The following is a 25534-nucleotide window of genomic DNA, read 5'->3' as shown; positions in this document are numbered from 1 at the left end:
CTTGACAGTGCGGCTTTGCCAATCATTATTAAATGATACGTAATTTTGCTAGTTTAATTCGTTTGCATTCGGCGACGAGGGTGGGCTGATTCACAGTCGGTACAGAAATCTCCAGCTACTTTGTATTCATGGTCCCGTTTAATTGAAAAAGATCCGGATAATCGCTGCACTCGCTTCTTTTTTTTCGTTTAATTGGCTGTTAGATATTAAAATACAATATTACAGCGAGAGGATTAGACCTCAATCCAAGTTTCCATCGATACAATAGTTATCGTTTTTTCGTTCTTTCAAACACTCTGTATTTTCAAGTCAATAGGTCCTTTTACCCGTAGCAGCAATAAGACCCAAGGAATCCTGTCGAGTAATTTTAGTTTATTACTAGTCACATCTGGTTTTCAGGACCTTTAACCTTAGCAGTAGTCTTTTGTTTGCAGTTTTCTATTCATGTCGAGGTATTGCTTGGTTTATTACTTGCTATGCTCATTTCGTTTTCCATTTCCACCCGAATTTGTCTAGCCAATAGAAAATTAGAAACTGTTTCCCTCACCCATTTCACGGAAAATTGTACGCCCACTCCGAGCCTTCGAAAAACAGAAGAAATCTTCAAAGAGTCATTCTCGAAACAACTTTCATACAAGTATTCAGCAAATAAAATCTAGTCGATATACAAACGTGTTCGAAGTCAATCATTTAATTAGATACAATCCACTTATATAAGTGTGGAAAAAATTACTTTGCTCTATTGCCGCCTTTTCACCATTGCCACCTGTGTTCCGTTCTAGGGAAAACGCAGTACGAGGATTTCGAAAGTTAATTTATGACGGTTTCGCGACGGTACAACTATTTTTGAGTAAACCTTGTAATATTGTCGGCAATAGTAGTTTCCCTTTTTTCAACAATGAAGTTAGAGTTTTATTTTCGTTTCGGTCTCCATGGCTAAAACACGTCATAAATTGAGTCTTTCCGAAGGGTAATTCGACAGCGGTCGTCTAACGGTACGAGGCCTTCGAAGGCCAACCTGGATGGAAAAACCCTGGTGCGGCGTTGTCGAACTTTCGAGGTCCTCCGATACCTCAGGTATTACTCCACCCTCTCCTGGACGAAATCGCGCTAAGGGCGTAAGGAGGGGCGGACTCGGTACTCAGGGGACATGCTGATTGGAAACTCAGCTTTTCGGAAAAAGCCAATCAACGTAGTCTCCCCGCTAAACGAGAAAAAATCGAGACGTTAAAAACGGCGACATTCGAACGCGACGGACACTTACGCACTTTTTTCGGGGTCATACGTTTCATTCGGTCAACGTTCATGACCAAGAAATATCAGACCATCGTAATCGTAATTTTCAACTATTGTTTCAAAATTAATTTGGCGAAACAACGCGTCGTGACGGACTACTAGCCATCAGACTCTTCCAAGACTTACAACTTCGAAAAGACGCATGAAATCCGTCGGCATTCATTCGCGACGCACTGACAGACATCGCTCGGTCCATCACCAACCTGCATGCTCTATAATCTCGGGAATTTAATATTTCACTATAGTTCATTCGACAATTATTTTTCAACTGCAAAAAAGTTAAATTGGAATTAAAAATTCCATCAGTGTGTTTCAGGTATTTCGCGATAATTCATCCGATGAAAGCGCAATACAGGAGCACGATAAGCTAGACCCGTAAGGTGGTGATTACAATTTGGGTGGCATCGTTCTTTCTTGGTATTCCAATGATTTTCGTTCAGGTAAATGTATCAATATCTTCATTTCTATTTCATTTATTTTATTTAATATTTTCGAGCGATGAATTCATATAATCGTTAGAAACGTCAGCTCATACTTCATTTAGAGAAATTGGTAGTTTACGCAAATATGTACGAGATAGCGTTGCCCATCAACAGAAATCGACGTGTATTTGACTGATGTTTTCTAGCGAGAAACCTCTGTTTATCGAACCATTAAGAAGCTATTTCCGCTCAATATGAAGTAAACAGGGAGTAAAAAATCGGGTGAAATTATGCATCGAATGGATTTTGTAAAGGAAAAGAAGCTTTCTTCGTAGTATCTTCCATAGGTGTTTAAACACTCCCTTTGTTGCTCTTCTCTTATTACTTCTGGAAACGACTTGCATCGACCTTCATTTACACATCAACTTGTCAATTTAAATTCGTTCGTTCAACATAGAAACATCAATGAGCGGATTTTAAATGGGATCACTTTTTCTTCTTGAAAGAAAGGACGAACAAAGGGAGGAAAGCGTCCGACGCGGAATACAATGCCCGATAGTTCTCGAAGGTTGCTTTATCACGTGAACGTGCAAAATAAGTTCTTGTAAAGATTAACTTTTCCTGTATTCCTTTTTGATTTTACAACCGACAATTTCACTTTCGCGCGACAGTAAACTTTATTTTCTCGTCTTTTAATCCTCACACAATAGCTTTAAATTTTGCGCCTCGCCGTCCTAACAACTCGAAGATATGTCATAAACCTGGAGTCCTGAAAGGTCGGCCAGCAACACGTGCATAACGGTGTTTGTCGACAAGGGTCAACCTGAAGAAAACCATGTCATGTCGTCAAACCTTCGAGAACCCCCTCCTCTCGCAGAGCAACACAAACCTCTCCAAGAGGGGTGGCCAAAGGGCGTATACGCGAGTCCACAAATTTTTGAAAGACGTTGATTGGAAAACGCAGAAAATCAGCAACACCTTTAACAGCACTCCGAGGTGCCACGGTGACCATCAACCTGTTCGCCAGGCACAATTCCTTCAAACGTTGCACAGAAAGGACCTCGAAAGTTTTCTTTTATATCGAATCAGTGCAGTGGCATAAGAATTCGGCCAAAAATAACGACTCCTCACGTCGACCAGTCGAGACGTCAGTCAACTGCTTTAATTCGAACATCGTTCGGTTCAAACCAAGTGACAAACGAAATCGGTCACATAATCAACGCACCCGATCACTATTTCGATCAAACCAAACGCAATCGCTTAAAGTATCCAATATTAATTTGGCGGATACGTGTTGTGGAAGGTCGCGTACTGAAAAGTTTACTTGGGCTTTACAACCCCAATAAGGACAATAATCCGTGCGGCAATAAACAACACCAGTTTCTATGCGACACGAAGAAACAAATTAATGAATGATGTAGAAAAGTGAGTCGTGTGTCTCCTGCAGAAAGTAGCAGAAATAAGGCGATAAATATCGTTCTTGTCATTTGTATTTAAATTGCACATGCAATTTAAAGTCCCAACTCCAGACTAATTAAAATTCAAAATTATGTGTTTGCAAAATTTAAGTTTGTCTAAAATTTAAGCCTCCCTAACTAATTAATTATAATAACAACATAAATTGAGCTTTAATCATTGTTGAACATAGTTTGATAAAAGTATTTACTATTACATCGAAAAGTTTCTGTTTGTGTAAATGTAGCGAGGGTTAAATGGGGAGGTAACCTTATTGTTTCGATATTTTGCGAGACCGCAAGATCTCGTCCAACGATTTGTATCAAAGCAGCCGAAAAACGGGAACGGGAGCGCGAGGTATCTCGTCCAAAGCATATCGTGAATGAAATCACGTGGCGAGATATCTTGTCCGATGCGAAGGGGTTAAGGGAACTTTGTCTTATTAAGTTGCTCACAGGTTCCAGGTAAATGATAGAACTTGATAATTAGTATGTTGACAAGTATTAGGTTAATAGTTAAAATGTTCTAATTTTCTAAGAGTATCTTTGGCTATTTGTTTTCATTATTTTCTTTACAATAATTTCACTAATATTTGTTTATTACTGAAACGTGGTTCGTGGTGATAATGAAATAATTAGTAGTATAATTATTCGAAGCACGAGTTCACCCTTTAGCAATTAACATTCTGTTAACACTGGGAAATGGTTAGAAGTCGAGTCACGAGGTGGAAACTCGTTCATTTTAGAGTCTCGATGGTAGTGGGAATTAATAAAAGTCCGATACTGTTTCTATCGTAGGAAGGTTCGGTTCATAAGAGACAATTTGCCTAAGGTCTATGCAAACTTATTGTGCATTACAAGCAGCATTTTCGAATAAATAAGACAAAATCTTCTTGTTTATGCTAATGGTGTCCTAAACGACGTCGTTGTTCATCCAATTCTCCTCATTTTCAATATTCCCTTTGAACAGTTTTTATTACTTTCGTCTGACATCGATAGTTCAAACTACTGAGACGTTTTAGTTCAAATATTTTTGATTAACTGCCTTAGTGGTCATTGGTGATCGATTTCCCAAATTAATCAACCATATCCTTAATAACACTCTAATTACACATGACCACAATTGGACATTATTTCAAATAATTTTGTAACTCAAATTTCGACTAAAGCGAAAATATTCAAGCATAAAAAATTAATTATTTATTCGCGTAATTAAAATAACAGAAAATATCAAACTTTATTTCAGATAAAAGTGTCTTTAAATTGGAAATTATTTGCTATTTGAAATAATTTATTTTTATTCGAGATGTGTATTCAGAGATCTATAAATTTTCATGTTTGATTCAAAATGTGTATCAGAAGGTTATTTGGAATAATGTCCAACTATTCCAATGTAGTAGTCAACGTACTAATATAATTTCTAATCATGGAATATAATTAAAATTTATTCAACTGTCATGTCCGGAAAATTTTGCAAATTTGTCCACCACACGTTCCCTTATTAAGCCTTCGGGTTATAGGGGTCTCCTCATGTAAGGAGCGTGAGGGGGATAAATCACTTCTACATAATTTCGATTTTCTCCTCAACTCTGTGCTTTCCCATCAAGCCTTCGGGTTGTAAGAGACTTCTTCATGTGGGAAATGCACAGGGAAGAGTTTGAGTTTATAATTATTCTACTTTGTCTTTTTTATCCTTTCATTTCTCTTCATATTTCTCAATTCTTTTCTTCAGTTAAAACCCCTCCTTGAAACTATCGTCGTGCTCAACTGCGTAGTAACAGAATTCGGGACAGAAAAACTCGGTTTCGACCGAGGAGAGGTATCGTAAACAGCGTTCGCTGCGCAGTTAGCCAGTGCTTCGCATTATAGGGGTCTCCTCAGGTTAACTGCGCAAAAGCGTAAAAATCAATTCATCTTTTAGATTTTCAACCGATACTCTCCTCTTTTTTACGCGTAGGCGCCAGTCGGTCCCAAACCCGATCGTATGTGCGAATTGAGTGTTGGAATGAAAGTATGAAATAGCATGAAATTCAAATATTCGAATGAGTGCAAAGGGCGAGGATAGAGAACCCTCACCAGCGAACGTTAGCAACATGCGAGAACTGTTTAGAGACGAAGGGTCACACAGGGGAATAAAAGTCATTGTATCGAATTCCAAGATTTACCTGAAACTAAGACCCAACGGTATGATTTTGAACAGAAAGAACGTTCTCGAACAAAGTTCGCTGCGAGTACAGGAATGAATATTCGGATATCGAACAATTGAATACTATTGAAATTATCAGTTGAATCATCGCATGCTATTAGGATTTTTAACGAACAACTTGCGCTACCACCGCAATTCGTATTGTTGATCGATTTCTTGGCGAGCAAAATGATTATGGACAAGCCAATTGTTATTTAGGGAACCTCGTGATAGCCGGTCCATTATTCATACGTAATAGTACAACACATATAGTTCATGTTTGTAATTACTCGCATATTTGTTGTTCAGTAAGACTGATTTAAACTGTTAATAGATATTCGCATCGTTGTTAGCTAATATACGAAATTATCGAAAGCATGGAACATTCCAGAAATTCTACGGCGTAGAAACACCGAAAAGCCGTTAGACAAAGATGGAACACCAAGAAAGAGAGAAAGCATGATTTAAAGGAATTTAGCTGGCACGCGCTTTCAGCCAATAGCGACGCACGCGACGCTGTCGTCACGCGCTATGATTTGCCGAAATGTCCCCACGCAGGACATCGTCCTCGCGACGGGCCCTTCAGGCTAGGATCGCGATCGATTCTGATTACTCTCCGTCGAACAATCGAGTAAGTCGTGACGGGAGCCCGTGCATTAAGAGATAGAGTTGTCGATTGTATTTCGTTGTAATTTAGCTGCGCGGCAAGTCCTACGAATTAGGCAGAGTGTCGTGAGGGTGAAATTCCGAATACGCGGCAAAGACTCAGAGACGCGCACGTTAAATTCATTTCACACTATTAGAATTCTGTCTTTTCCTCTTTCTTTTAATCCGTTGATCGCGTAATTCTCGTATTAAATTCAATCGCGTTAATTATTCCATTTTCTGAATTTGTAATCGTCTTGTGATACGTCTACTTAATTTTGCAATAAACGACAACCGGGTGCGCGACAACAGTGTTAGTGCGACACCAACCTCTCATCTTTCTTGGTGTTCCAGATCAACCAGCGATTATTCAACGATATCATAGCGAACCTCAGAGCGATTTTTGTCGTATATTATATTCTACAGTTTCACGGTAAGCCTGTTCAGTACTAATTTGTCGAGTACGGCAAAACGGGCGATCTATTAAGCCCTTTCGGGGGTTGTAAGAGTCTCTTCATTTTAGATCGTCTCGTTTCCACATTCAGGTACCGATCATAGTTTATTTCGCTATCTTAATATTCCGAATTTTGAATCATCGCGAGTTTGTGTGTGACGATTGCTTCGACTACGATACTTTACCAGGAACGACCTGTAAAGCCCTTTCGGGGGTTGTAAGAGTCTCTTCGTTTAGGTCGTTACCTAGCGGATAGAAACCGCCAAAAACCTTAATTTTCTATTATATTTGGTCGAGGCAGTCGTCCTTCATTAAGAACATATAATTTTTTACATTTCAAATCCGGTTAATGTTATATTAGAAGGTCTCATTGTAAACCAAAGGCTAAACATCTTTTTCCGATTTCATTTATATTTATATCAAACAATAGGTTAAGCATCTTTACCCTTGTAAATCAGTATTGTTTTAATTGAATTCATTTAATAGTAATTAACAGTATTCAAATAGAATCATTTCAGTACTCAAACAATAGTCATTTCAAATTCAGTTTCTGTTAGCTTCAATAATTATTTTGAATTAAAATTACTTTCTTTTTGCACACTAAACTGTATTAATATTTCTTTCAAATTCCGTTTTGTATCATTTCCTTTATCATTCTATATTTCAAATCCACGCACCCCAACACATAGGTTTCAAGGAGGGACCCGTATGGGACCCAGAACACTGACGAACCCAACGGAAATAATTACTATCTAAAGGGTATAGCAGGATAAGATGGTCAAAAGTGCCCTTGAGCCGAATTTGCTTCGCAATGCACCATTCGATAGCATATCCCAAAAAACCATGGTACACCAAGTTTCAACCCTGTACCTCAACCGGGAGGGTAGTTACAGGGTAAGAAAGAAAAAGTAGTTTTTGCCATATTTTCCCTATTTAATGGCATTCAAAAAATCTGAAAAAATTCTAGAATATTCTAGCCATGTTTCTTTATGATTGTGAATTTTCTCAGATTTTTCGGTTGCAAATCCTAGGCGTGAAAAATCAAAAACGCAAAAAAAAGTCGAAAAATAGAGATTTCGGGTAGAAGCTTTCGAGACACTAGATTTTTACTTTTACAGTAGTTAGATATTAGCATGACTGGTGTCCTCAATTTTTTTCAGATTTTTCATTCTGGTGCGTCAAACCGAAAAAAATCAAAAACCGATATTTTCGACATATTTCGTGCGATAACATGAGAAATACTTTCAATTTTTACATTTCCTTTACACACTTAGTGCATTATGTGATTTCGAACATTTTTGCACTGGATGCAGTAAAATCTGAATGGAGAGAGTGAAGTTATTATAAATAATTGAAAATTACGCACCTTATCCTCTAAAATATTAGAAAGTTTTTCAACGTCGCCGATGGATAAGTCGGTAAGGTGTCCGACTATGGAACCGCTGGAAACTTTTTTGTCACGAGTTCGCGCCCCATGAATGTACAATTCTATTTTTTGTCATAAAACAATTTTTTTTTAAATTATTAATCACATAAGAATACACAATAATCATTTAATAACGTATGAAAATAATTTTGAAATATTTTATTCAACTTATTCCACTTATTTTTATGTATACTTAATAATAAAATATTTCAAAATTATTTTCATACGTTATTAAATGATTATTGTGTATTCTTATGTGATTAATAATTTAAAAAAAAATTGTTTTATGACAAAAAATAGAATTGTACATTCATGGGGCGCGAACTCGTGACAAAAAAGTTTCCAGCGGTTCCATAGTCGGACACCTTACCGACTTATCCATCGGCGACGTTGAAAAACTTTCTAATATTTTAGAGGATAAGGTGCGTAATTTTCAATTATTTATAATAACTTCACTCTCTCCATTCAGATTTTACTGCATCCAGTGCAAAAATGTTCGAAATCACATAATGCACTAAATGTGTAAAGGAAATGTAAAAATTGAAAGTATTTCTCATGTTATCGCACGAAATATGTCGAAAATATCGGTTTTTGATTTTTTTCGGTTTGACGCACCAGAATGAAAAATCTGAAAAAAATTGAGGACACCAGTCATGCTAATATCTAACTACTGTAAAAGTAAAAATCTAGTGTCTCGAAAGCTTCTACCCGAAATCTCTATTTTTCGACTTTTTTTTGCGTTTTTGATTTTTCACGCCTAGGATTTGCAACCGAAAAATCTGAGAAAATTCACAATCATAAAGAAACATGGCTAGAATATTCTAGAATTTTTTCAGATTTTTTGAATGCCATTAAATACGGAAAATATGGCAAAAACTACTTTTTCTTTCTTACCCTGTAACTACCCTCCCGGTTGAGGTACAGGGTTGAAACTTGGTGTACCATGGTTTTTTGGGATATGCTATCGAATGGTGCATTGCGAAGCAAATTCGGCTCAAGGGCACTTTTGACCATCTTATCCTGCTATACCCTTTCCGTCTTTTAATTTGTTCTGACCGTAGTGGACGCCACCGCGTCATACGCGGTCAGAACTGGTGGCAGCGATACCTTTCTCATCGCCCAAAAATAAGAGGAATCAAGTTCAATATTTTCCATCTTAATTATTTTTCTTCTTTTATGTTGCGCGCTCGCTCTCTCGCCACGCGCAACGTAACATAACATTAAATTCCCAAAGAATATAATGAACTCACTCGTAGTCTAAAATTAAAGAGCTTGAACGTCATTGTCCAGTTGAAAACAATTTCTAAACATCCCTTATCGATTGACGAAGTTAGCCCCTGTGGTTTGGGGGATAGAATACAGCCACAGTATTCCTTGCTTGTCGTAACAGGAAACTAAAAGGGATCGAAGTTAGGCAGAACTTTCAGAAACTGTAATAATTGCGAAAATTAACGAGATACTCACACTAATAAATGAAACAAAAGTTGATCAAGATTGTTACGTGGCCGACGGCTTGGCAGCGCGCGTGGCTATCAGAGGCTTTCTGATTGGCGGCCGCGTAACTTATTTTATTATCAATACAACCCGAGCGGTAAGATTGTATTGTGGTAGGAACTGTCACAAGGTTTCACTGGGTTTAAAGGAGAATGCTAATGTGGGTTTGACACAGCAATGTATATATTCTACAATCTTGGTCTATTACAGATGTTGTTGTCGCGAATATAGGTGTATAATGTGATATATTACCTATTTCCACTATGCTCGGTGTTCACGCACTGGCAATGCGGGGGTGTTGTGTGTGGTTGATTGTAATGCCAAATAGAAACACGACTCGCGGATTCTATAAGGTGAATGTTGCTCGAAGGGGACTTCAACCCGATCTCACTAATAGTAACCAACTCACTACCGTACACGACGTGCTCGACACGAGATGAGCTCTGGTACTGCCCCCGATCGTTGGTACGAACGGGTTTATATACTAATTAAGAAGGGTGGTCTGGTTACTATTCGAGTGATCAGGCTGGGTCCACCTGCCTCTGCGACAGTTTAGAGTGGTTGCATCTGCTATTTGATTACGGCGGACCCATTGCTTTCCCAAGTGTTTGGTTCTGCTATCGGTGGGCCTTCTGTTTATTACGAGAGTAAATGGTCGGTTTGCCCGAGAGTTTTCCTTTCCAGATGTTTAAGCTTATTTGAAAGGAGACACGTTTGATAAAAACGGTCTGTCTACGTGACAAGATAACAAATAAAAATATCCTTCTATTGCTTCCTATTTTACTTGAACCGTGAATTTTTTCAAATTCACATACATATAATTCTTGCACGATAGGTAGTGAAGATGTTGGTGACTGTGGTGGTGGTGTTCGCTATCTGCTGGGGTCCAATTCTCCGCCTACGGTGTCCTACCCTCACCGCCTATGGTGTCCTACCACGAGTGAAATGGGGAATGCACAAACATTTTAATACCGCGATCCAATTGATGGCCTTTTTTAACAGGTACATCGAGCAAATGTCCTTTTATTTTAACAATAACCAGTAAACTCTGATCTGATTGTGTTGAATAAACACTGAATTTCAGCTGCATAAATCCAATCATCTACGCATTTATTTCCTATCCGCAACTTGCGGTGGTTGGCGGATCTGTTGTTTCAAAAATAATTTTTAACAAAAAACAAATCCGACTTCGAAATGCACTAAAAAGTGTGAAATAATTTCTATTCAATTTATACCAATATTCCATAGCTATTAATAATATCTACTTAATAGTTAACTAGGATACCAAATACATTTCAAAGTTTTCGGAGGTGGCGCAAAATTAAAAACTTTTCCTCTACTAGGAAGATCCTAACTCGGGCGTCGGCAACCTATGATAAATGACCCATTTGATAATTTCAAGGAAACAATATTCAACGGGAATCAACATACCCATTGCGATTTAACTATACTGCAGTTCACGAGTGACCGCACTAACTCGCGCAGCTCACTAGGTCTAGGAAGATTTTTAATAGCGTGTGTGATTCCCCTTTACAGCTTGCTTCTTACTTTGCGTTCACATCATTTTTTTTTCGAAAAATAATAGGAATTTCATTGTATCGTGAAACTTTACAATGTCATCACCGGTTATCAGTTATCGTATGTCAAATATTTCTGCCCACCATTTATATGATCGCAAAGTATAATAAGAAACAAGCTGTAGAGGGGAATAACAAACGTTATTAAAAATCTCTCTAGAACTAGTGACTTGCGCGAATTAAGTATGGTCTCTCGCGAACTGCAGTATAGTGCATGTACATCAGGGGTGCTGCCAATTTCTGATACAGGATTGCCTCGTAATAAGCAACACGCTCGGGTCTGGCCTGTTGCTTATTACGGATCAGGTAGGCTATTCGGCTCGACTTTGTTCTCGAAACGGGACGATAGAGAACACGAGAAACAAGTGAGAGATCCGAGGTAGCGGCAAATCATAAAGTGATCGGCCGAGCAAGGATGTTATTTTTTGAACAAGGATAGAATATAGCATGTGATTCTAAACAACTTCTTCCTTTTCCAAAATGTTGGTTCGTTTTCGAATTATCAACAAAAAACACCGGCCAATCCGAGCGCGTACAGCAACTATGCCGTTGGCATAGCACAATAAAAAAACTGAACTGGTAGAATACTTTCAGTCGTTTAAAACGAATACGGAACCTAATCTCTTGTCGCCTGTCATAATGTAAAAAAGGAAATTCTAAGCATTCTAAACAACAAATAAAAATGATTGAAATGGAATAATTAATAAACGTTTGAATTGGAGGCTACATTAATGATGAAAAATTTGAAAACCATTTAAATGAAACTTTCGCATTCGTTCCTAAATTAACCTGCTACGTTGAAAGCAGATAATTGTCACTGGAAAACGGGGAAACACGTTCGGTAGAACAGCTGTTTTCATGATCGGGCCAGTAAGCTCCCCTCATTTATTGCACTTAAGTATGAATAATAGGCGAGGTGTTTGCTCATCGAATGTCCAGAATCGACACAGTGATCTAGTGGAAATTATTTGTTTTCAGCGTAGCAAGTTAATTTAGAAACGAATGGGTAAGTTTCATTTAAATTGTTTTCAAATTTTGCATCATTAGCGTAGCCTTCAATTCAAACGTTTATTAATTATACCACTTCAAACATTTTTATTTGTTGTTTAAAATCCTTAGAATTTCCTTTTTTACATTATGACAGACAATAAGAGATTAGGTTCCATATTCATTCTAAACAGCGACTAAAAATGTTCTACCAGTTCAGTTTTTTTATTGTGCTATGCCAACGGGGTGCCAAGTAGGGATGGGCAATATGTTTCGATTACTTAAATATCGATAGTTTTTTTCCTAATAATCGATTATTTTTGTCGATGTTTCTACAAATCAATTAATCGATTATCGATACTTTTTTACATAACATCGGTATTTTTTATCTCTGTGAGAAAACTGAACAGCATGATATGATAACTCGACGCGCACTATTCAATGAGCGTATAATTTTCGAGAAATGTTGTATGCTCATTGGGTATAAGTCGTGTTCCGAACTTCATTGCCAGCCCTGAAAATCTGTAATACGTAATTAGATTCCTGCAGTGGCAGTGAATTTCGGAACGCGACTAAATAAGAACGCCTTACGCATTTGTGGTATTATATTCTTGTGACTCTTATTCTATGATCTTAGATTTAAATTATCTTATCCAAATGCTCCATCTATAATTTTCTTTATCATCTCAATCCTTTTGCATCTGTTCTACTATTGCAGGTACAGTGACTTTTTATAAAGTATTGTTAGGCGGGAACCTCTGCTAGCTTGACTAGCAGAGATAACACCCTGCATCCCCTATTCCCATGGTACGGCAGCCCAGAAACTGATGACACATAGAAACATAAGAATCCGACGACTGGGCTGCTTCTTCGCGAACGAAACTGCGCAACATATTCATATATATAATAAAAAACCACACCCGGGCGGCCATTCTGCGCCAGGCGACTTCATAGCAAGGGTCACGATCGCTTAATAATAGTTAGTTCTTGTGCGAGATTTGAACCATCGTCCAAAATTCAATTATTAATTTAATAAAACGAACGCGTGTGGAAGTGATACCGTGTAGTTTTAATTGCCTCCCTGAGTTGCGACGTAACAGCACGCATAATATTTTGATGTTTATGCTGCTTATGCATATCTATCCTTAGAATACCCCATTTCCTAGATTTAATAAAAACATTTCTTCTAATCACGAAGTCAACCCTGTTGCACTTACAGTTCAAGAACTCGCAAAATACTATTACTACTTGGGGGATATTCATTAATATTCTTCGAAGTTAACATTGAATGTACGATTCTGATTTAACTATATTTTTTAGGAAAACTTAAATAAGAAAGATAGTGTAATATTTTTTGTTTACCTGTATATGCATTTTCTAGGCTACACTCTAGGAAATGTGCTCAGGGTGATGTTTCCAAAATCAGCCCAAGTAAAAAAAAATTCGATACTTTGATATTTTTTAAAAAGCATCGATGTTCAATTATCGATTTTTCAACTAATCGATTATTTTAACATCGATATTTTTGTCGAACATCGCCCATCCCTAACCAGGCCCTCCAAGCTCCACTCTTGTGATTTTGATGCAAATTTTAGGTTTACGCCTCACTACCAGGAGGTGCTGATGTCGCTTCTCCACATGCATACCTTGTATCAGTGATTGTAACATACACAACTAAAGATATCGTGACGTCATGTTCCCGCGAAATTTGTCGCGGCGATGTTTAATTGTTTCAAAAATTATAGAAACTGAAGAAATGTGGCGCACATGTCGATTAACGGTCATTGAAAGCGATAGCGTGGGCAGTAAGAGAAAACCAAGATGTATCTCAATTTTTATTTTATTTTCAATATTATTATTATTTTTTTTTTTTTTTTTTTTTTTTTTTTAAGAGGTGGAAATGCATTACGCAGACCCCCGCAACGTATTGCGGAGGGACTGTGGGACTCTCCCTCCTGCAATTATGCTGAAGGGCCTACCCACTAAAACCACCTCTGACATATGGGCCCAGACCGGAATCCGCTCATCGCATTACTTCGGTCTGGGTCCGTGGCGTGCTGGCCTGCGCAGACAGCAGGCCTCCTCTATTCTACAGGACCTGGACGGGGGTCCTGTAGACAGCCATCGACTCTCTTCGCCACCAGGACAGAGGTCGCGAACGCCGCGACCGCGTCCCACATTATTATTGTTGTTGTTATTATTGTTGTTATTGTTGTTTTTATTGTTATTGCTATTGTTATCGTTATTGTTATCGTTATCGTTATCGTTATCGTTATCGTTATCGTTATCATTATCATTATCATTATCATTATCATTATCATTATTATTATTATTATTATTGTTATTGTTATTGTTATTGTTATTATTATTGTTATTATTATTATTATTATTATTATTATTATTACTGTTACTATTTTTTTTTTTTTCGGTTCCGGGCGAGAAAGTATATAGAAGCAAAGAAAGCGTAGTGAAAGTTTTTGAGAGTGAAAAAGGGTGTGTGAAAGGAAAAGAGCGATAGAGAGCGAGTGGGGGGTGAGGGAGAGGGTTAGGAAGATTCGGGGTAGAGTGAAGGGGAGAGAAGAGAATAGGTAGGCGAGAAAAAGGGACAAAAAGAAAAAGTAAATTTAGAGGTTAGGACAACGAGGCACGGGTAACGGGAGGAATTGTTCGGGCGAGAGTGGCGACACTGGTAGTGAGGGGAGAAAGGCAGAATTTCTAGCGAGGTGGATATCCCACGTCGGTAAGGAAGAAGAAGTGAACAGGATAGGAGAAAGAAAGGACCCAGTAAGAGAGAGATGGAAGAAAAGGAGATAGGAAAGAGGGGAAGACCCACGCTGGCGGAAAGTCTAAAAAGGCAGGGGAGGGAGAGAAGTGCAAGCATGGGGAGTGTAGAGGAATTGTGGAAAAGAAAGAGGGAGAGTATAGGTGGTGAGGGCGAAGGGGGGAAGGAGGAGGAGGGATTGATATTTAGGAAAAGCCAAAAAACAGAAAGATCTCCGAAGGAGCAGGAGCAGGGAAGCAGGGTAGAGCTTCGGGGCCTGCTGACGGAGATAAAGGATAAAATGAGAAAAGGACTAAAAGAGGTAGGGAAGGAGATAAGGGAGGAGATGGAAAAACTAAAAGAGGAAATTAAGAAAAGAGAGGAACAATGGGAGGAAGAGAGGAAAGGGATGTGGGAAAAAATGGGGGATATAAGTAAGAGACTGGAAGAAATAGAAGGAAAGGGAAAAGAGATTAAGGAACTAGAAGTGAGAGTAAAGCAGATAGAGATGGGGGAGAACCGTGGAGAGGGGCAGAGAGGAGAAGAGAAGGAGATAAGGGATAGGGTGAGAGGGATAGAGAAAAAATTGGAGGCAAAAGAAAGAGAGGAAAGAAAGAGAAATCTGGTAATAAAAGGAGTAAAGGTAGGAAAAGGGGGAATCAGGAAAGAAGCCGAAAGAATATTAAGAGACATAGGAGCGGAGGGAGAAATAGAGGGGGTAAGAAAGATAGGGGCGGAGGGAAAAGAGGGGGAGGTGAAAATGATATGGGTAAAAATGAAAACAACAGAGCAAAAATGGGAGGTGATGGATAAGAAAAAGAAGCTAAGGGGCAGGGAGGTGAGGATAGAAGAGGATTTAACTTGGGATGAAAGGAGGACGCAATGGAAATTAAGGAGAATAGCAGGAGAAGAAAGCAGTAAGGGGAAGAACGTATAGGTAGGCAGAGGAAGGATAAGAATAGAAGGGAAGTGGTGGAGCTGGGATGAAGAGAAAGAAAGATTAATAGGCGAGGGAGAGGGAGGGGAAAGAGAAAGACAGAAGGAAAGAGGGGCAGGGGGAGAAAAAAGAGGAGAGTGATGGAAAAGGAGCAGAAAGAGAGAGTAGGTAGGAAGAGGGAGAGGGGAAGAGGAGGGGAGGCAGAGAGAAAAGAGAAAGGAGAGAAAAGGGGACAAGACCAGGAGGGAAGAGGGGGGAGGAATATGGAAGATAGCCTTCTGGAATGTAGCGGGTCTGAAGAACAAGGACAGAGACTTTTGGCAGAGGGTAAGGGAATGGGATATAATGATATTGATGGAGACGTGGTTGGATGAAAAAGGGTGGGAAAACATGAAGGGAAAGATGCCGGGGGGATACAAATGGAGTGCGCAGGCAGCGAGTAAGAAAAACAAGAAGGGAAGGGCGAAGGAGGGGATGGTGCTGGGGATAAGAGAGGGACTAGAATTGGAGTCAGGAGGAGAGATAGAAGACAAGGGACAGGGAATAATGAAAGGCGAAGGGAAAATAGGGGGGGAGAGGTGGGAAATAATGGGAGTGTATGTAAATGGGGACATAGAAGATGAAATGGGGAAGCTGAGGGGGTGGATGGAGGAAAGGAGGGAGGGGCTAGTGAAGTTAGTTGGAGGGGACTTCAACGCAAGAACGGGGGAGGAGGGCGGGAGAATATGGGGGTAGGGGAAGAGGAGGGAGGAAGAAAGTCGAAAGACAAAAAAGTGAATGCAGAAGGAAGGAAATTATTGGAAAGGATAATGGGACAGGATGGAGTATTGGGAACGGGGGGATAAGGGGTGATGAGGATGGTGAATTTACTTACACAGGAGGGAGGGGGGATACTGTAATTGATTACGTGATAGGAGAGGAGGAAGCGTGGGAAAGGGTAGAAAAACTAGTAGTAGGAGAGGCGGTGACGTCAGACCACCACCCGCTAATAGTGGAAATCCGAGGGAGAAGGGAGGGAAGACAGGGAGGGAAGAAGAATAATAGGGGGAAAAAGAAAATGGAGTGGACGGAGGAAGCAAAGGAGAGATTTAAGGAAGAAATGAGGTGGGGAGGCGGGGAAGAAAGAGAGCTAGGACAGGAGATAGAAGAGACGACAAAGAAAATCGGGAGGGCAATAGAAAAAGGGATGGAAGGGGAAGAAGAAGAGAGAAGAGGGAGGAAAGGAAAGAGAGGGTGGTGGGACGAAGACTGCAAGGAAAGAAAAGAAGAGGTTAGGAAGGCCCTGAGGAAGTGGAGAAAAGGTGAAGAGGATAGGATGGACTACAGAAGAAAGAGAAGAGAGTATAGGCAGCTGTATGATGAAAAAAAGAGAGAGGAGACGAGAAGACTAGAGAAAGAGGTAGAGGAGGCAAGGACGGAGAGGGAAGTATGGAGAATTATAAAGTCAGAGAGAAGGAAGAGAACAGGAGTAAATGAAGGTATCGGACAAGATGAATGGAGGGAACACTTTATGGGTATGCTAGGAGGGGTGGATAGTAAAGTGGTGAGAGAAGGAAAAAGAAGAGGGGAAGAGGATGGGGAAGAGGGGATAACGAAGGAGGAGTTTGACAGGGTGATACGAAAGTTGAAGAGAAACAAGGCAGCAGGGGAGGATGGAGTCCCAAACGAAATCTGGATGTTAGGTGGGGAGGAAGCAAGAGACTGGGCATGGAAAATATGCAATAGAGTATGGAGAGGAGAAGGCTGGCCAGAAAAATGGAAAGGGGGGATTGTAGCTCCGATAAAAAAGAAGGGGTCGGGAGAAAAAGCGGAGGACTACAGGGGAGTAACGCTAATGCCGACTTTGTACAAAATTTACGCATCGGTGTTAGCAGAAAGATTGAAGGAGGATATGGAAGAGAAAGAGGTGCTACCACAATGTCAGACAGGATTCAGGAAAGGAATGGGAACAACGGAAAATATTTATGTGCTCAACTACCTAATAAATAGGCAGATAGGGAAGAAAGGAGGAGGGATGGTGGCGATGTTTGTAGACCTAAAGGCTGCATTTGACTCGATAGATAGGGAAACTCTGTTTAGGGCGATGAGGGAGAGGGGGATAAGAGAGGGAATAAGAAGAAGAGTGGAAGAAATTTATAGGGAGACATGGAGTAAGGTTAGGATAGGAGAAGATACAGGAAGAGCTTTTTGGACGGCAAAAGGGGTGAGGCAGGGGTGCCCGCTAAGTCCGTACCTATTCAATGTGCTGTTGGCGGACATAGAGGACAGATTTAAAGAGGAAGGGTGGGGAGGGATAAGAGTGGGAGGAGAGAAAGTGTTCGTCCTAACATACGCAGATGATATGGTAATTCTGGCAGAAGAGGAAGTAGGAATGGGAATGATGCTGAAAACGCTGGAAAAGTATCTAGAAGAGAAGAGACTGGTTTTGAACACCGGAAAAACAAAGATGATGAGGTTTAAAAAAGGAGGTGGCAGGAAAAAAGAATGGAGATGGATATGGAGCGGAAAGCCAATAGAGGAGGTGAAGGAGTACAAGTACCTGGGATATGTAGTGGGGAGGAACGGGACACAAGGAAAACAAATAAGAGACAGAATTAGAAGGACAGCAGCAGTGATGAGACAGGTCTGGGAGATAGGGAAGAGGAGATTTAAAGCGGACTGGGAAAGGAAGATGTGGCTGTATGATAGGTTGGTCTGGGCGGTAATGAGCTATGGGGCGGAGGTATGGGGTTGGAGGGAGAGAGAAGAGATTGAGGCGGTACAAGATAGGTACCTGAGGTGGACGCTGGGGGTGCATTGGAGGACACCGGGTTACCTAGTTCGGGTAGAGACGGGGAGAGGAAAGATAAGGAGCTGGGCAGGAAAAAGAGCATGGCACCTTGAAAGAAAAATAGAGGAGGGGGGTGGAAATGGGTGGGCAAGGAAGTGTCTGCAGGAAATAAGGGAAAGGGCGAAAAGAGGAGAGAGACTGTCAACTTGGGAGGAGGAGAGGATAGATTTTTTAAGAGAAAGAGGGGTGGAAGCAGAAGAAATGGAAAGGAGGGGAGGTTTAGGAGGTTGGGAATGGGAAGAGATAGAAAGAAGAAATAGGGAGGAACAGGAGAAGGAAAATAGTGAGAGAATAATAAACTCGAACTATAATAAGTGGTATAAGCAGGTAAAAAGCAGGGGTACGGCGGAGTACCTGAGGAAAGGATGGGGGGAGCAGGTGGCAGAGGATGGCAAGGTACAGGCTAGGGAACGAGGTGAGAGAAGGGAGATACTGGGAACCGGAGGAGAAGAGAAGATGTAGGTTATGCGAAGGGGAGGAGGAGACATGGGAGCATGTATGGGAAAGATGTGGAAGGGGAGGAGGGGGGGCGGGTAGTTGGCAGGAAAGAGTGAAGCAATTGCTGGGAGAGGAGGGGGAAGGAGAAGGATGGATGAGGGAGCTGGAGAAGGCAAGGGAAACAGGGAAAGAAAAAACAGCATAGGGAGGCGATAGGAGAGAAAGAAAAAATAAAGGAGCGAGAAAAGGGCGAATGAATGAAGGGAAGGTGTGCGAGAAGAGTGAATGGGAGGAACCGGAAACCTAGGGAGGAAATCAGGGGGTGAAATTGCTACCGGTATGCTAAGCCGCGGTTGGATATAAGGATAGAAATAAGGATAGGTGTAAGGATAAAACTAAGAATAGAAATAAAGTAGTATTAAGATAGAATTAAGATAGAATTAAGTTATAGTTAGAAAAGCGGAGAGAGAGAGGTCGAGTAGAGAAGCGAGCGATGGCGGCGAATAAGATTTTTAGCATATACGTAGTAATACGTAAGAATAAGTTTGTAAAAATAAGTGTGAAGGAATGGTAACCCCAAGGGGAATCCAATAAAACCATACATACATACATACATACATATTATTGTTACTATTTTTATTATTATTTTTATTATTTCTATTATTTTTATTATTTTTACTATTTTTATCTTTATTAGTATTATTATTCCGATTATTTAACAACATATTTTGTAAGGTTTTTTTCAGGTTTTTCCGAGTTTTTTTTCAGATTTTTGGATCATTTCTACTGAGATGCAGCAACAGCAGGTGAAGATGGAAATGAAGTAAGTACCGAATTTTTTAGAATTGTTACTGAAAACAGTAACTGTTTACATTGGTGTTTCATTAATATATTTAATTTTAATTACTAAAATGTGTCTTTAAAGAAAACGGATGAAAGTATGCAGCGTTAGAAGCTGCACCCAGCAGTACACGAGGATGTTCACCTTCCCCCAGGAGAAGAAGGATAAGAAGAGGATGATGCAGTGGGTGGAAGCATGTGACCATCCAAATTTGTTAATACTTCCACCTGAAAAACTGAAGTTCTGGGTGATATGTAGCAGCCACATTGAAGAGAAATACTTTATGAGAAAGAGGCTGACTACATCCGCAGTTCCAACACTGTACTTACTAGGTAATACTCTTACATAATTTGTGTAGCGTATGTACATAATTGTTAATGAAAATATTTATTACACAGTGTCAGAGGCTGCCTCTATTAAAATAAAGCAGCAAGAGACCCTGATGGAAATACCAGAAGAAGAAGAAGAATGTAAGTTTTCAGTTATACCTGTATACTGAAAGTACATAATAATACTTCTAACATGAAATGTATCTATAATGTTATTTAATTTTATTGTGACAGGCAAACCTGACTGCACTGGGGGAATGGATACGAAGTGTGGCATCGTGGGACACGTGGACTTCACAGCACTTCCTGGACCATCCGGAGGTTAGTGTGTTACCATGAAAAAATATTACTTTTGGTTTTACTATCTTTCTTAGTTGTAGACTGGTATATTTAACAAATATTCTTTGGCTGTTTGTAGAAATGCAATGCAACGACTTAGGCAGACTAAGTCTACAAGAAGACAAGCCATTGCATAACGCAGGTATGAATTTATATATTACTGGATGTTAGTATTAAATATTATGCATGATGATTTAAAGGGAAGTTTTATTAAGTCTTTTTTACAATTACAGATTGTGTTGTCCTTGGAAGAGAGCATCAGCGATCAGAAGCTCAGAAAGGCCATAAAGGTACGAAATAAGTATGAATATATTAGGTTAAGTAATCATAAGTGCAGGACAACACTGCAAAAAATATTGAATAAATAAAAGAATAGTTGAAGTTTTTGATTAAAACCGGTGCAATTCAATTACTTCCATTAAACATTCCTTGTCGCATTCATATCCTAAAATGAGAGAAATGTATACAATTTTTTTTCTTACTGAAAGGAAATTGTTAACATTCTACTCTTTTTTATCATTTGTACATGTTACTAGCCATGTATGAAAAGCAATCACTGTACAGAATGCCCAGGCAATATCAATCCAAAGTTGATATAATATTAAAATAATTCGGATATTTCATAGTTTGTTCCAAAACGCCAGGCATTCTATACAATGCTTGCTTCTCATACAATGCTGCTAACATGTACAACTAAAATTTTTACTTTATGTATTTCTTACGTGCATTATTTGACGCCGAAGATTGAGGTACTCCAAATCGGATACACTTTCTCGTAACTGAAGGTACTAAACATCCTCTATGTAGGGTCGAGCTCAGTGCGCCACCCTAGTATGTACATACCTTCAGTCGATATTATTCATTTGCATGTGTACATTACACTGTGTATACGGTATACATGGCAGTAATACACATGCAAACTATACACTACTTTATATAACTTTATATATCCTTTACAGAGTAATTATATTGTATGTTTCCTTCCGCAGGTAATATACTGAAGATGCTGAAGGACAACATCGTGGAGAAGCCCCTGCAGCAACGAATCTACAGCGCCGTGGCAGCGGTATGGAAGGCAGCGCGGCAGTGCAAGCGGCGGCAGATGGCAACGAAGGACCGCATCAAGAAGATAGAGCATCTCGTGCAAGTAGGTGTATGCCAAGTTTTGGAAAACTTGCCTACACGCGATGATTTCCGCCTAGATGCGCAACGAGGGAAAACCCATCTATGGACGACGCTTCACGGAAGAGGAAAAGGTATTAGCTTTAAGTATTTATAAGCAAAGTCCAAAAGCGTTCCGATATTTGTCAAAATTATTTCTTTTGCCAAGTATCGAAACGCTTCGGAAATTATTGTCGCACATTCCACTAAGAGCTGGAATTTGCGACAACGTATTCCGTGAACTCGAAGAGCGGTCCGAGTCCTTCCCAAACGAGAAAAGCAGATACGCTATTCTGCTTTTCGACGAAATTAAGCTATCGCCGTCACTGGTCTACAACCCTTCAATGGACATAGTTGAAGGATTTGTAGACTCCGGTTTTTCGCGTTCATTAGATATTGCAGATCATGCCATGGTGTGGATGTTGAAAGGTATACACGGGGTGCGACCTTGGAAGCAACCTGTCGCATATAGTTTTTGTAGGGGTACTTCTTCCGCGGAGATCATCGTTAGAATATTTAAAGCATTAGTTCGCAGTGCATGTCAGGCCGGCATTGTAGTTGTAGCCTCAGTTTGTGACCAAGGCAGCACGAATTGTAAGGCAATACAATGCCTAATAGATTATTCGAAGAGAAATGCCTTTCAGCAGTCGAATCCATTACGGCATGATATAATTGTAATTGATGAAAATGAAATCGTACCTCTCTTCGATCCTCCGCACCTATTAAAGTGCATGCGGAACAATCTTTTGACTAAAGATTTGCAATTCAATTTAGCGGATAATCTTCCACGTGTGACCATTTAGCCACACGTGGAAGATTTATATTTTATTGATAGCAGTAATGCTTCTTCTCAGGACCGAGTTCTGAAGAAGCTTACTGCAAAGCATTTAGTAGTTGATAAAATTAGGAAAATGAAGGTGAAGTATTGCGCGCAGGTTTTTAGTCTATCGGTTGGGTCCGTAATAACACTCATGAGTCGCAATAAACTTAAGAGTGTGTGCGGTACGCGTGAAATGCCTTTAGAAGGTGTTGACACTGCTCGATTCATTCATTTTATGAATGATATTTTCGACAGTATCAACAGTAGTCGTCCTCTTCCGGTAGTAGATATGAACTGCGAAAGACCCAATATCTGGGATGTAGACATTAATGTTTTTCGAAGCACGAAATTTATTAAAAGAAAGTTTGCGGATAAAGAGCGTCCACTGGTAGTATGCAATTGGATTAGAACGTTAGAGAATTTTAAATTTTTGACAATACTTCTAGGCAATCTTGGATTTTCTCATTTTATCGGTCGCAATTTTAACCAAGATGCCTTAGAAAATTTTTTCGGTCAGATTAAACAGCATGGTACGCGAAATACTAATCCAACGTGTACTGCCTTTCACGGGTATTATAGGACATTGCTCTTAAATTCCTATTCGCAGTTGGTAAGTGCGGATACTAACTGCGAATCTGAAGAATCCGCAAACTTTTTAATTAGTCTTAAAAATATTTGTCACCTGCTCCAGCTGCATCGATGATCGACAATTCTACTATTTTTCTAAATTTCAATGTTTCGGCAGCTGCTGAATCGACTGTATTAACAGTGGTTCAGTATGTTTCACGGGGTGTTCTGAAGAAGAACACCACCTGCAAATTTTGTTTGGCATTAGTTTTTGAAATCAATGTTTCTCAAAGTTCATCGATGCATGCTGCGTGTAGATCATTGATAACGCAGGTAGTATCTATTTGCCTCGCTAATATGCCACATATAGCGCACACTCCGAACCTTATTGCGACTCTAAAATTATGCATTTCGGAGCATGTGAATTTTAAATTGACATGCTCCGAACATGGCAATTCTTTGATAACATATGTGATACATCAATGTATCATATATGTTGTCAAGAATTGTTCGGGATTGAGCGCGCCAATTTAAAATAGGCATAGTTATGCCAGACGCCGAAAACACCTCGGCGTTGTCATCGCGCTTACGATTATAAAAACCGCGACGCGGCGACGATCGGCTACTCTTTCGCTCTTCACGACGAAAACAAGTAACGACATTTTTGATCACGCGACTAATTCGCACGGTACTTCGACTGAAAGTACCCAGTAAAACTCAGTTTGCCTTTACTAATTAAAGGCACCATAGTATAAAGTGACTAAACACTCCTTTTCTTTATTAAATTATATTACTTACATTAAAAGTGTTTCTAAAACTTTATTAAAACTCCTTCCTTCCTTACTAAAATTATCGGTATTTTGCCCAGAGAAAAAATTTATTCTCTGCGCGCAACAAGAATTATATAGGAAGAGTAAATCGTGTTATAAATGGATCCGAGGAGCCTGCGTCTTCGGATCCACTTATAACACGAGCTCTTCATGTAAGTAGGAAGTAAGCAATGTAATATTATTGTAATGTGTGCAATGTATGGCATGTGTGCAATGTATGGAATGTGTGCAATGTATGGAATGTGTGCAATGTATGGAATGTGTGCAATGTATGGCATGTGTGCAATGTATGGAATGTGTGTAATGTATACAGTGTTTTGTAATGTATACAGTGTGTGTGAGGAATGCAATGTATGTATGTAATGAAAATGTCATGAAAATCACGATACGAGCAGGATGGTGGCGATTTTTCGTGCAGAAGTGAGTCAGAAATGTGGGATGACAATCCCTCATTCTTGATTGCACTGTCAGGTAAACTGACTACGAAGTTTCGTCAACTGTGTGTGCCCCTGAACGGGAAGGGGAGTCGGGTGAACGGTTTTCCTTACATTTATAAACAGTGTCATAATTTGCAATATTAACGGGGGAATTTCTTTAATGTTACAAGTTATGACACTGTTTACAAATGCGAGGAACGCTGTTCAACCGAATTCCCCTTTTGCCTTTTCAGATGCACACGTGCTTGACAGAGCTTCGTAGTCATTTTTCCTGAGAGCGCACTCTTGAATGAGGGATTGTCATCCTACACTTCTAGCTCACTTCTGTACGAGAAATCGCCTCCTTCCTGTTTCTATCGTGATATATATGTTTTGTATTGTATGTATATAAATTAATGTATTATGATGTAATCTGCGAGTAAAATGTGTCATTTATTGTATAATTCTGTTTTTTATATTATTTATAATTCTATTTTTTATATTGTTTTTATAAATATATATACACATTAACCACAACAAACATTGAATATATTTCCATTAATATTTATATACTGTTGTAATTTTTTCCTTTCCTTCATTTTTATTTTTCTAAGTTTTGAATAAGTACGACCATGCACACGTATATAGGGACCATGTGCTTGTGTGTGTACCTCACCGATATCATTTATATGTGTTTGTAGCGACACCAGCGATCCTGGTAGTGAGGCGTAACACTAATTTTAGTTACAGCATTAAATACGGGCGTTTGGAGGGCCTGGCACGGACACGTAGGACAACACGCTTGTGTTAGATGAAACAACTGAAGTAGGGGAGTCACTGGGACGGCGTGGAGAGGGTAAAAATTTGTCCCACGTCCCACGATTCTGGCATCACTGCTAGCAATAAGCGAGTACCCTGAAGCCGTCTTGAAGACCACGCGGAGTTTCGCTGAAGTATTATATCGCTTGATCACCGCATGGTGCAGCAGATAGTGTCTGCCTTCATCTGCTACAAGGTCTGGTACTCGGACATAAATTGGAAATACTTGCTGCCCAGGAACTCGTCCGAGGTCAATCGACGCTCACAGGTGAGCAGTAGCTTGAGGGCTGAAGACCGGGAAGGCCTCAACGCGGTGACCGGATCTATCCTGAAAGGTAAACGGACCCAATAGTGTCCTGTAGAGTCCCGGATGCTTGCGTCCTTGAAGGGTCGTTCACAAATCTCCTCGGGCGACAAGGGGGGCTGGCCTGACAGTTCCTCCAATTCCCAGAAGCGTTGGAGCAGCTTGTGTTGGAGACTGGCGCGTTGGATACGGGGCCCATCAG

The 25534-nt window shown here is 39.8% G+C and overlaps 1 protein-coding gene across 2 annotated transcripts in view; it reads left to right on the top strand.

The window, feature by feature from the left end:
- The window catches only part of LOC143305423 (uncharacterized), a 50412-nt gene extending 25748 nt beyond the window's left edge, over positions 1-24664 (top strand). Inside the window, exons 3-10 of one of the 2 annotated variants that reach the window (XM_076689001.1) lie at positions 1603-1736; positions 19653-19729; positions 19832-20079; positions 20146-20217; positions 20311-20397; positions 20495-20557; positions 20649-20705; positions 21405-24664. In XM_076689001.1, the coding sequence (XP_076545116.1) occupies positions 1722-1736; positions 19653-19729; positions 19832-20079; positions 20146-20217; positions 20311-20397; positions 20495-20557; positions 20649-20705; positions 21405-21694 (909 nt within the window). In that variant the 5' untranslated portion in view covers positions 1603-1721 and the 3' untranslated portion in view covers positions 21695-24664. Of the gene's footprint in view, positions 1-1602; positions 1737-19652; positions 19730-19831; positions 20080-20145; positions 20218-20310; positions 20398-20494; positions 20558-20648; positions 20706-21158; positions 21254-21404 lie in introns of those variants that run through there. The other variant, XM_076689002.1, reaches the window with a different exon arrangement.
- The last annotated feature ends 870 nt before the right edge of the window (positions 24665-25534 follow it).

The sequence above is a fragment of the Osmia lignaria genome, chromosome 7, assembly GCF_051020975.1.
Source record: "Osmia lignaria lignaria isolate PbOS001 chromosome 7, iyOsmLign1, whole genome shotgun sequence".
In the NCBI taxonomy this organism is placed as follows: Eukaryota; Metazoa; Arthropoda; class Insecta; order Hymenoptera; family Megachilidae; genus Osmia; species Osmia lignaria.
Note: the sequence above shows the minus strand (reverse complement) of the source record. Positions and strands in the feature narration are given on the sequence as shown.